The sequence below is a fragment of the Chiloscyllium plagiosum genome, unplaced genomic scaffold, assembly GCF_037043375.1.
Source record: "Chiloscyllium plagiosum isolate Xiang-an unplaced genomic scaffold, Cpla_swu_hap1 HiC_scaffold_29, whole genome shotgun sequence".
Classification (NCBI taxonomy): Eukaryota; Metazoa; Chordata; class Chondrichthyes; order Orectolobiformes; family Hemiscylliidae; genus Chiloscyllium; species Chiloscyllium plagiosum.
Genome location: NW_028270167.1, coordinates 697,294 through 709,420, shown reverse-complemented (window position 1 = coordinate 709,420; position 12,127 = coordinate 697,294). Strand labels below are relative to the sequence as shown.

The following is a 12,127-nucleotide window of genomic DNA, read 5'->3' as shown; positions in this document are numbered from 1 at the left end:
GAATACAAACACGAGAAAGGACCTGTTGGGCCAAATAACAAGTTTGTGTAATTATGTGTTTGCTTGTAGGCTGCTGGGAATTGCTGTGTTAACTGCCAATTGGATCGCCAATGTGAGGGTAGGGCTGATCAGGGATAGTGGAGGGAACTTGTGTCTGGAGTCGGAGGAAGTAGGAAAGGTCCTTAATGAATACTTTGCTTCAGTATTCACTACTGAGAAGGACTTGAAGTTTGTGAGGACAGCATGAAACAGGTTAATATGCTAGAACAGTTTCATGTCAAGAAGGAGGATATGCTGAAAATTTTGAAAAACATAAAGATAGATAAATCCCCTGGGCAAGGCGGCATGGTGGCTCAGTGGTTAGCACTGTTGCCTCTCAGCGCCAGGAACCAGGGTTCGACTCCAGCCTCTGGCGACTATCTGTGTGGAGTTTGCACATTCTCGCTATGTCTGCTTGGGTTTCCTCAGAGTGCTCTGGTTTCTTCCCAAAGTCCAAAGATGTGAAGGTTAGGGTGGATTGACCATGCTAAATGCCGTAGTGTTCAGGGATGTGTAGGTTAGGTGCATTAGTCAGGGGTAAATGTAGAATAATAGGGGAATTGGGTCTGGGTGGGTTACTTTTCAGAGGGTCGGTGTGGACTTGTTGGGCCAAATGGTCTTTTTTCACACTGTAGGGATTCGATGATTCTATATAATAAGATGGGATATACCCAAGGTTACTACAGGAAGCGAGGGATGAGATTGCTGCGTCTTTGGTGATGATCTTTGCGTCCTCACTGTTCATTGAAGTAGTGCCTGATGATTGGAGGGTGGCAAATGTTATTCCCTTGTTCAAGAAAGGGACTAGGAATAATCCTGGGAATTACGACCAGTCAGTTTTAAGTCTCTGGTTGACAAATTATTGGGGAAGATTCTGAGACAGGATTTATGATTACTTGGAAAACCATATTTTGATTTAGAGAGTCAGCATGGCTTTTCAAGGGTCAGGTCATGCCTCATATGCCTTATTGAATTCTTTGAGGATGTGACAAAGCACATTGAGGAAGGTAGAGCAGTGGATGTGGTGTACTTTGATTTTATCAAGGCATTTGATAAGAATCCCCACAGTAGGCTCATTCAGAAAATAACGAGGCATGGGATACAGGGATACCTGTCTGTCTGGATAGAGAATTAGTTGGCCCGTAGAAGTCTGGGGTGGTAGCAGATGGAAAGTATTCAGACTGGAGCTTGGTGACCAGTGATGTTCCGCAGGGATCAGTTCTGTTACCTCTGCTCTTTGTGATTTTAATAAATGACTTGGATGAGGAAGTAGAAGGCTGGGTTAGTAAGTTTGTCAATGACATGAAGGTTGGTGGAGTGGTGGACAGTGTGGAGGGCTGTTGTAGGTTACAACGGGACATTGACAGGATGCAGAGCTGGGCTGATTAGATTAGATTACTTACAGTGTGGAAACAGGCCCTTCGGCCCAACAAGTCCACACTGACCCGCCGAAGCGCAACCCACCCAGACCCATTCCCCCTACATTTACCCCCTTTACCTAACACTACGGGCAATTTAGCATGGCCAATTCACCTGACCTGCACATCTTTGGACTGTGGGAGGAAACCGGAGCACCCGGAGGAAACCCACGGGGACACGGGGAAAATGTGCAAACTCCACAGTCAGTGTGTGGCAGAAGGAGTTCAACCGATAAAAGTGTGAAGTGATTTATTTTGGAAGGTTGAATTTGAATGCAGATTACAGCGTTAAAGGCAGGATTTTTGGAAGCACTGTGGAGGAACAGAGGGATCTTGGGGTCCATGTCCAGAGATCCCTCAAAGTTGCCACCTAAGTTAATAGGGTTGTTAAGAAGATGTTTGGTGTGTTGGCTTTCTTTAGCAGGAGCATTGAGTTTAAGAGCCGTGAGGTTATGCTGCAGTACAGTAATGTCCTGGTTAGACCACAGTTAGTTGTGTTCAGTTCTGGTCGCCTCATTAGAGGAAAGATGTGTGGAAGCATTAAAGAGGATGCAGAGGAGATTTACCAGGATGCTGCCTGGACTGGAGGGCATGCCTTATGAAGAAAGGTTGAGGGAGCTAGGGCTTTTCTCATTGGAGAGAAGAAGGAAGAGTGATGACTTGATAGAGATGTACAGGATGATGATAAGCATGGGTAGAGTGGATTGCCTATTTCCCAGGGCAGAAATGGTTATCACGAGGAGGCATAATTTTAAGGTGATTGGAGGAAGGTTTAGGGGAGATGTCAGAGGTTGGCTCTTTACACAGAGAGTGGTGAATACGTGGAATGCACTGCGAGTGGTGGTGGTAGAGTCAGAGACATTAGGAACATTTAAGCGACTCTTCGATAGGCACATGGATGATAGTACAATGAAGGGTATGGAGGTTACTGTGATCTTAGAGTAGGGTAAAAGGTTGGCACAACATCAAGGGCCAAAGGGCCTGTACTGTTCTATGTTCTATACTGAGCTACAAGACTTTCTCTAGACGTTGACTTCCTATTTTAGGAAATGTATGATGTCATCTCTTTGCAAGGTCAATGCTGCACTGTGTTAGTCTTGCTGTGTTCCTTAAATCTTACCTTTTCCTTTCAGTCATTAGATTAACAGTATGCAGGCTCTGATACTTCCTGGAAACTGATTGGAAACTGGTGACTTGATCTCCCTTTCCCCCTCTCCCTCTCTGTCTCCCTTTCCCTGGCTCCTTCTCAGTCTCCCTCTCTCCTTTTTCCACCCCTGGCAGCTTCAGGGGTGAAAAATAGCTAATGCTATTTTTTTTCCTAGCTACTAACAGTTCTGATGAATGATTACTGGATTCACAATGTTAACTCCCTGCTTTCTTCCCACAGATGCTGCCAGATCTGCTGAATTTCTCCAGCAATTTCTGTTCTTGTTTCAGATCTCCAGCATCTGTAATTCTTGGTTTTATTGATGAATAATAGTTTCTCCATTTTCTCTACAAATGGAGTCACACTGTGTGAGTGAGACAACAGAAGGGAAGTGACATATTGCAGAGATTTTCATCACATTCTGCCCCTGCTCCAGATGGTAACCCGTCTGTGATCCAGTCCTAGATGCAGAATCTCAATGGGAGGGGGAAATAATGGAATAAAAAGGGATACACTTGATGCAAATGATTGACGATGATCATCATTTCAAAGTATTTTAGAACAATTCATGGAAAGATAACCATCCTCAGTAATTTGTGAGAAAACAGTGTAGTGTCAGAAGACAGGCAGGTTGCTATGTATTTTCAAAATTAAGAATAGGTCCAACATGCCTGGGGAATTCTAGACCAGTAATCTTCAACTTGGTAATAAAAGGATAATGGCATATCTAGGTAAGGAAGGAAGATATCATATAAATAAAGGGACTGGAATGATGAACGCTCAATATGAATTTCAAGACGGAAAACCTTGCTTGATCAGCCATGTTCATTTTGTTTCACCATTGGAGGAGGGCATTTGGTTTATTGCGTCTGCACTGGGTGTCTGAAGAAGCAGATAACTTGTTGTGATTTCCCCTACCTTCTCCCTCTAATCATCTTTTTCAGATAATGATCCCATGCCCAGTTTAAATCTGTTAACTGAATCTTCCTACTTTCCAGATCCAGTATTCACAGCAAAATAGTTTTTTTTTCTCCTGTCGCTATTGCCTCTTTTGCCAATTATCTTAAATGTTTGCCCCTTTATTCCCGGTCCGTTCACAAGCAGCAGTTTTTCCCCATCTTCTCCAAGAAACTTAAAAATCACAGGAAGGAGCAGTGCTTCGAAAGCATATACTTCCAAATAAACCTGTTGGACTATAATCTGGTGTTGTGATTTTTAACTTTGTCCACTCCACCCACTGGCACTTCCACATCATGTTCTCCAAGAAAAACCATTTCAGCTTCTCCAATTTATCTTTGTACATAGGTTTTTCATACATTTTTGAAAAATAAGGCAACCATTGGTAATGTGATAGATGTAATTTATTGGTATTTTCCTCATGATAATGAATAAGACCAGAGGAATGTGGAGTCAATGTAAGTGGTGGAATGAATTGCAAGCTGCCTTCAGAACAACATGAAGACTTTAGAGAAGGAATAAAGAGTAGTTCCTCAGAATAGCAAAGAGTGGGTAGTGGTGATCCACAAGAATTACAGCTGGGACATGGCTGTTCCCAATTTGATTCCAAAATCCAACTTGTTATGCAAAAACATAATTCCTAAATTAATGAATTATATGAAACTCTTTTGTTGGGGAGCTTATTCCGTACTGATGCATATTGCAATGAAATATAGAATGTATATAAACTTGCTAAATAGGCAAAAAACTGACAAATGAAGTGCAACTCCGATAAATGTGAAGTAAAACATTTTGGTAGTAGTAGAATTTGGTGGAATAAAGAGGTTACTCAGTATTTCAAAGGTGCAATCTGGATCTGGTAGAGGAACAACACAATCTTTTGTACAAAAAGAGCATCACTAAAAGTTGTGCCACAGGTTAGCAAGGCCCTGAGTATCTAAATCCGTGTTGAATTGTGTTCAGAGTGCACTCTGTTGTATGCAGATGTGGTTGTGGTATAACAAAGAGGACATCAAGGCACTGAAGAGAGTGCAGGGAAAATTTGTAAGTTTGCTAGAAATCCTGGGTTTATATGTCAGAAAAGCACAGACAAGTTGTGTCCTTTTTGAATAAAGAAAGCTAAGAGATGAGCTAATAAAGTCTTTAAAATGATAGGTTTTGACATAGTGGAGACAGACTGAATTCTTATATTTGTAGGATAAAGCATAAGCCGTAGAGACTATCAACGTAAGGTAGTTGTTGAAAACTTCAGTCGGAAATTCAGAAGTAACTTCCTTACCCAGATAGTAGTGAGGATGTGTAACTTTCTACTGTAAGGAACAACTGAAGTGAATAGTATAGATGTACTTAAGGGAAGCTCATCAAGCATGTGAGGGAGCAGCATTTTTTTTAATATTCACTCGGGGCATTTGTTGCTCACCCCTAGCTGCCCTTGAACTGAATGGCTTAAAATGCCATTTCAGAGGGCAGTTGAAAGTCAACTATATTGTTGGGGTCTGGAGTCGCATATAGGCCACACCAGGTGAGAATGGCAAATTTCCTTCCCTGAAGGTGGTTAGTGAGCCAGGTGGGTTTTTCTAACAATCAACAATGGTTTCATGGTCATCAGTAGATTCTTAACTTCACTTTTTGTTAATTTAATTCAAACTCAAATTCCATCATCTTCCTTGATGGGATTTGAACCCTGAACAATTCTGGATTAATAGTCAAGCAATAATACCACTAGGCCATCACCTCCCCATGATAGAGGGTTACAGAGTTAAATTGAAACATAAATAGCACGGACTGTTTGGACTGAGCAGCCTGTTTCTGTATATCCAGTGCAATCACATTTCTCTGTGATTTCAGGAGGTGGAGTTGGAATATTACAATCAACAGGTCTTGGAATCAGCAGTGTCACATGAGCAAACAAGTAAGTAACCAATTTGCACTGCACCTTCATCCTTCTGCACGCGGCATGTTAGTTATGAGGATTGAAATAGCAAACTCTTCTGCAAAATGAGGGTCTCCATTTTATTGTGGAATTGTAAGATTCCTGTTTGTACTTCATGTTTTTCTCCCTACTTGCTAAGAGATTAGAAATATATAAAGCACTCTCTCCTGTTGTTTCAAACTATGTTTGTATAACACATGCACCATTTGGTTTTGTACACCTTCATCTCAATGGATCTGAATCAATGCAGTGAACAATATCATGAGGAAGCCAGAATTATATGAAATTAATATTGTTTAGCAAATGCTATATTGAGTTGATAATACTCTCTCAAAATCATTGCCAAGGTGAACAATTTGATTTTCAGAGTGCTATTTTCATGAAAACAGTAACAATTGTGAATTGGGTTGAGAGAATGCTGTTGAAGTAGACACAAGGGAAGGATTCATAAGATGGATTTGAGGGACATAGTGAGGAGACTGTGTCCAGAAGTAGATGGCTTGTGAGTGGATGCTCCAGAGTTGACAGAATTCAAATCTGAATTGACCAATAGAATCTAGAGTCATAGAGATGTACAGCACGGAAACAGACTCTTCGGTCCAATCCGTCCATGCCGACCAGATATCCCAACCTAGTCCCATTTGCTAGCACTTGGCACATATCCCCTTAAACCCTTCCTATTCAGGTAGCCATCCAGATGCCTTTTAAATGCTATGATTGTACCAGCTTCCACCACTTCCTCTGCCAGCTCAATCCATACACACATCACCCTCTGTGTGAAAAGTTGCCCCTTAGGTCCCTTGTCAAGTTTTCTGTTTTCACCCTAAACCTATGCCCTCCAGTTCTGGATTCCCCCACCCCACGGAAAAGACCTTGTCTATTTACCCTATCTATTGTGTATTGCCCTTCATGATTTTACAAACATCTATAAGGTCACCCCTCAGCCTCTGATGCTCTAGGGAAAGCAGCTCCAACCTATTCAACCTTTCCCTGTAGCTCAAAGCCTCCAACACTGGCAACATTCTTGGAAATCTTTTCTGAACCCTTTCAAGTTTCACAACATCCTTCCGACAGAAGGGAGACTAGAATTGCACATAATATTCCAAAAGTGGCTAACCAATGTCCTGTACAGCTGCAACATGACTTCCCAACACCTATACTCAATACTCTGACCTAAAGGAAAGCATACCAAACACTTCCTTCACTATCCTATCTCCCTGTGACTCCACTTTGAAGGAACCATGAATTTGCACTCCAAGGTCTCTTTGTTCAACAACACTCCCCAGAACCTTATCATTAAGTGTATAAGTCCTGCCCTGATTTGCCATTCTGAAATGCAGGGTCTCGCATTTATCTAAATTAAACTCCATCTGCCACCCCTTAGCCCATTGGCCCATCTGATCAAGATCCCGTTGCACTCGGAAATAACCCTCTTCACTGTTCACTACGCCACCAATTTTGGTGTCACCTGCAAACTCCTATGTTCACATCCAAATCATTTATTTAAATGATGAAAAGCAGTGGACCCAGCCCTGTCCTTGTGGCACACCATTGGTGACAGGCTTCCAATCTGAAAGACAACCCTCCAGCACCACCTTCGAGCCAGTTCTGTTCCAAATGGCAAGTTCTCCTGTATTCCATGAGATTGAACCTTGCTAACCAATCTACCATGAGGAACCTTGTTGATTGCCTCACTGAAGTCCATATAGATCATGTCCACCGCTCTGCCCTCATCAATCTTCTTTGTTACTTTTTCACACAACTCAATCAGGTTAGTAAGACATGATTTCCCACACACAAAGCCATGTTGACTATCCCTAATCAGTCCTTGCCCTTCCAAATACATGTAAATCCTGTCCCTCAGGATTCCCTCCATTGTCTTGCCCACCAATAATTACATTTGGGGAGTAGAGGAACATTTATGTAAAAGTTTATGTAGAAGATTAGCCTCAATTATCTCAATTGGTGGACTGGGCTCAAGTTGCTATATGATCAACTGTTGCTCCAATTTTTTAATGTCTTATCTCCACAGGAGACAGTTAATGCAGTTTGGTCGGATACAGAATCGAGCCAGACTTGGTGTTGAAATGTGGGTGCTTGGATCTGATCCCTCAAAGCTCCAGCTAACTCTGGACTTTGGAGACATTTGTGGAACCAAATGTTGATTCTGTAAATGCCACTGAGTTCTGCATGTCATTTTTGGGATGGTCCTGCCGGTGACCAGTGAGTGCTACTGGTTTCCGCCGTACTGGTGAGTTCCGGAACAGTTGATATAATCACCTTCCCTTGTGTACACTCACCTCTCTTGATTATAGAACTGATCTCACTCGCCACATGTCCAAAAACCAAATGTACAGAAATTTGGAAGAAAATCAATTTAGATTTTGAAGAAATCGAGATGTATTTATTTGTATCCACATGCTATGATAAATGCAATCTTTTTGTTATAATTTTTATTTTTGTAGTCTGCATTGAGCTGATTTGCAGATGAAGATTGAGATCTGGTCAATTAATGGAATTCAACACTGGGGGCAGTGAAATAGATGGAATAGGGGTGCAAGAGAATTATTACACTGTGAGAGAGACACGACACAGTTGGGATGTAAGGAGAGTTATAGTCGGCTGTTGTGTGAGAGGATGATGTGTTATTGCACAATTTCAAAGCTACAGCATAAATATGAGAAGGCTCGACAGGTTTCAGACCCATGTGCACTTGCTGTATCCTGATGAGCTGTAGAATCAGGGTTCTGGACCAAAGCTGTTTTATTAGCAAAGCCTCCACTTGGAGAGAAGCAACAGATTAAAGACCAGGTACTTGTTTCAGGTTATGATGATGAACTTTAAAACTTGTCATTTCCCTGAGCATGTGCAGATCGTTTGCTGTATTGTTTTGTACTTTTTGCAAATGCATTTACCTGAGATAATCTGTACTTTTCGCAAACATGTATTTCTCATCAAGAGGGAAGTGTTGGAAAAACAAACTATTTACTTAATAAAGGCAGATCTAGTTTCTGAAGCAAAACGTTAGAAATGTTAAAATCCTGGGCTTGGGCTGACCAGCACTTTCTATCAGAATTTCTGATATGTTCAGGCATTTAGGACATCACCTCCTAAGAACTGTGAAACACACAGTAAATGGAACTTCCTATCCATTCCTGTGCCACTTGTTTAAGAAGCTGTTTCCGCAGACATGCCATGTCTAATTATGGTTTCTGTTTCACTAATTGGTCTCAGATGTGGCTCGGAGGAGTAGTTTCATTGCTGAGCTGACAATCAGCCCCTAACTGAGCTGGAAGTTACCGTAGTTGTTGTGTACCGATTACAGATTGAGTACAAGAAACAGCTAATGTGAGCCTAGTGCTGGGTTTCATTGTAAAGTCTGACTAAAACAATCACTTTCAGCTCTCAAACCATCAGTTACTTGACTGCTTGTTCTAACACTACGGATTGCCCCTGACGTGTATACACATCTGGTGAAGCCCCTCTTGCTGTTCTATATATTGCCCTGCACATTACACTAACCTTGCTGCCTCCCCTAACCTATAGTTTTAAAGTTTAGAACTTTGACATATTTCATTTGTTTTTATCTAACTTTGTAAAATAGCATCTCGTGTAAGATTTAGTAAAGACATTATGTTACTTGAAAAAAATATAATTCTGTTTTTGGGATCTGGGTTTTAAAGAAATGTTTCATTATAATTATAATGTTGAAATATAATTAAAAAGCTTGTGGCTGAAAGATTTGCTTCTATTACTTTTGCCCTTGTGTGTAATTTGTGATTTTCCAGTCTGACCGTCTATTCTTCAATGTGGCTGAGCTGATTGGTGGCTGAATCCCACAGCTGTCTGTTCTCCATCCAGCATCCACCCTGGACAACTAAGGGCCCCTCTCATCCAGGCATCAAGCCTCTGCACCCCACTCCTGGAACAGTCTCCTGATTAGTCTAACTGTTAAGTCACAGCACTGGCTGTGATCAGCTGCTTGCCCTCTATCCAGGGAATATTGGAGGTGTTTGTGTTTTGAACCACCTAATTTTAATACCATTTTTTAGTGAGCTGGAGTAATATTTGCTAATGCTTTTCCTGATGTTTCTTTAGTTCTTCAAGTCTATTTACAACTGAAAATATGAATGTGGGATGGTATGAGGCCATTTGGCCCATAATGCAGGCACTATTAGTCAGTAAAGTCTAGGCTGATTTCCACTGTATGTTCATGAAGCGGAGATGGTTTGAATCAGAATGAGCCTAAATTCTAATGAAATTGTTTTTATTTTCAAATTGATCTTCCTATATTCAACAAAAGGCTGAATCCTAAAACCAAGAACAGTTCAGACTGGAGTTCTCACACCTATAAATTCATTACACAGTCCAGATCTTATGATCCTTCACTACAGTAGTACTTAAATAAAACAAAATAAAGTTAATTTGATAAATTCCCCAACAGTACAAAAATGCATTGCTTCTTAAATTCTGATCAATGCCACCTGTTTCCAAAGCAATTGCTTCCATCTTCACTGTTGTTACGGTTTCAGGTTTTGTGTGTTTATCAATATCCAGCAAAACAGCTGTGTCATCACCAGAAGTGCGGGGAGAATCACTGGCTCACTACAAGCACTTAAAGCTGCAGAGAGACAAGAAATGGTTAATTTGAGATGGCAAATGGCATTAACATGTAGGTGAGAAACACCATTATGAAACCTGCCTTTGACATTATTTTGTGTGTGTGCTGACCAAGCCCCAAACTGTGATTTTGGTCCAAAGCTAAGAAGAATCGCTGATTTGTTGGTAGCCTACCTCTGCAGTGTTTGCCATCCCAATGCAGAAAGCCAGTTGTACAGCTGCAGACTGCGTGCTCCACCTGACTTGTGCAAATCTGTTCACAGCCACCGTTGTCTTTCTCACACCAATCAGCTGCTATACAAAGAGGGAAAACATCACAACCAGTGCTGTTAAATTTTTGTTAGTGTCACACAGGTTCTACAGTGACCTTCTACCTCACTAGTATTTGTACAGCACATCCTGGCACCCAAACAATACTAGAATAGTGCAGAGTGTCCTATGAATTTCACTGGCTCACACTACAGACCATAAATGCAGCATTGAACATGATATCATAAAGTCTTCCATTTATGCCTTGAGACTTGAGAAGTTGAACTCTTTCGGACTGGGCTTATACAATTGATGGTAGGGCCTTGGGTAGTGTTGCAGAACAGAGGGACATGGGGGGGGGGAAGGTACATGATTCTTTGATGTTTGTATCACATGTGGACAGGGTGGTTAAAAAGACGTTTGGAAGGCTTGCGTTCATTGCTCAGTCTTTTGAGTATAGGAGTTGGGAATCATGTTGACGTTGTACAGGAAGTTGGTATCCAGTTCTGGTCACCCAGTTAGCGCAAGGATCTTATTTAGCTGGAGAGGGTTCAAAAGAGATTTACCAGAAAGTTGCTGGGTGTGGAAGATTTGAATTATAAGGAAAGGTGAGACTTTTTTCACTTGAGTATAGGATGTTGAGAGGCGACCTTTATAGAAGTTTATAAAATCATGAGGGGTATAGATAGAGTTAATGGTCGTTGTCTTTTCCATAGGATGGGGAATTTCAAGACTTAGGGCCACATTAAAATGAGAGGAGAGAGATTTTAAAAAGACATGAGGGGCAATCATTTTTTACACAGAGGCTGGTTTACGTGTGGAATGAACTTCCAGGGGAAGTAGTGGTTGTGGGTACAATTCCAGTGTTTAAAATATATTTGAATAAGTACATGAATGGGACAGGTTTGGAGGGATGTGGGCCAGGACCAAGCCAGTGGGACTAGTTTAGTTTGGGATTATGGTTGGCATAGACCGATTGGACCGAAGGGTCTGTTTCTGTGCTGTGTGAATCTTCTGGCTCCTATCTTTCACCCTCCTTGTGAATTGGAGGTCATTGAAAACTCTGCTGGTCCTGTCCTAATATGCATGTAGTTCCTTTCGCGTATTATCCCTGAGCATGCTGGCGGACTGACACTGATTCTGGGTAAAAATAATGACTGCAGATGCTGGAAACCAGATTTTGAATTAGTGGTGCTGGAAGAGCACAGCAGTTCAGGCAGCATCCGAGGAGCAGTAAAATTGACGTTTCGGGCAAAAGCCCTTCATCAGGAATAAAGGCAGAGAGCCTGAAGCGTGGAGAGATAAGCTGGAGGAGGGTGGGGGGGGGGAGAAAGTAGCATAGAGTACAATAGGTGAGTGGGGGAGGGGATGAAGGTGATAGGTCAGGGAGGAGCGGGTGGAGTGGATAGGTGGAAAAGGAGATAGGCAGGTAGGACAAGTCCAGACAAGTCATGGGGACAGTGCTGAGCTGGAAGTTTGGAACTAGGGTGAGGTGGGGGAAGGGGAAATGTGGAAACGGTTGAAGTCCACATTGATGCCCTGGGGTTGAAGTGTTCCGAGGCGGAAGATGAGGCGTTCTTCCTCCAGGCATCTGGTGGTGAGGGAACGGCGGGGAAGGAGGCCCAGGACCTCCATGTCCTCGGCAGAGTGGGAGGGGGAGTTGAAATGTTGGGCCACGGGGCGGTGTGGTTGATTGGTGCGGGTGTCCTGGAGATGTTCCCTAAAGCGCTCTGCTAGGAGGCGTCCAGTCTCTCCAATGTAGAA

The 12,127-nt window shown here is 42.2% G+C and overlaps 2 protein-coding genes across 6 annotated transcripts in view; one reads left to right on the top strand and one right to left on the bottom strand.

Annotated features, from left to right (window-relative positions):
• Window positions 1-9,245, top strand: part of LOC122540570 (rho guanine nucleotide exchange factor 12-like) — a 78,315-nt gene extending 69,070 nt beyond the window's left edge. The window contains exons 18-19 of the mRNA XM_087976271.1: window positions 5,410-5,473; window positions 7,527-9,245. Of these exons, the coding sequence (XP_087832397.1) occupies window positions 5,410-5,473; window positions 7,527-7,537 (75 nt within the window). The 3' untranslated portion in view covers window positions 7,538-9,245. The remainder of the gene's footprint in view (window positions 1-5,409; window positions 5,474-7,526) is intronic.
• Window positions 9,246-9,744: 499 nt separating this feature from the next.
• tecta (tectorin alpha) overlaps window positions 9,745-12,127 on the bottom strand; it is a 269,171-nt gene continuing 266,788 nt past the window's right edge. For 4 of the 5 annotated variants that reach the window (XM_087976270.1, XM_087976266.1, XM_087976268.1 and 1 more), the window contains 2 exons: window positions 10,289-10,408; window positions 9,745-10,115 (listed from right to left, as the gene is read on the bottom strand). In XM_087976270.1, coding sequence (XP_087832396.1) covers window positions 10,110-10,115; window positions 10,289-10,408 — 126 coding nt within the window. In that variant the 3' untranslated portion in view covers window positions 9,745-10,109. The remainder of the gene's footprint in view (window positions 10,116-10,288; window positions 10,409-12,127) is intronic. The other variant, XM_087976269.1, reaches the window with a different exon arrangement.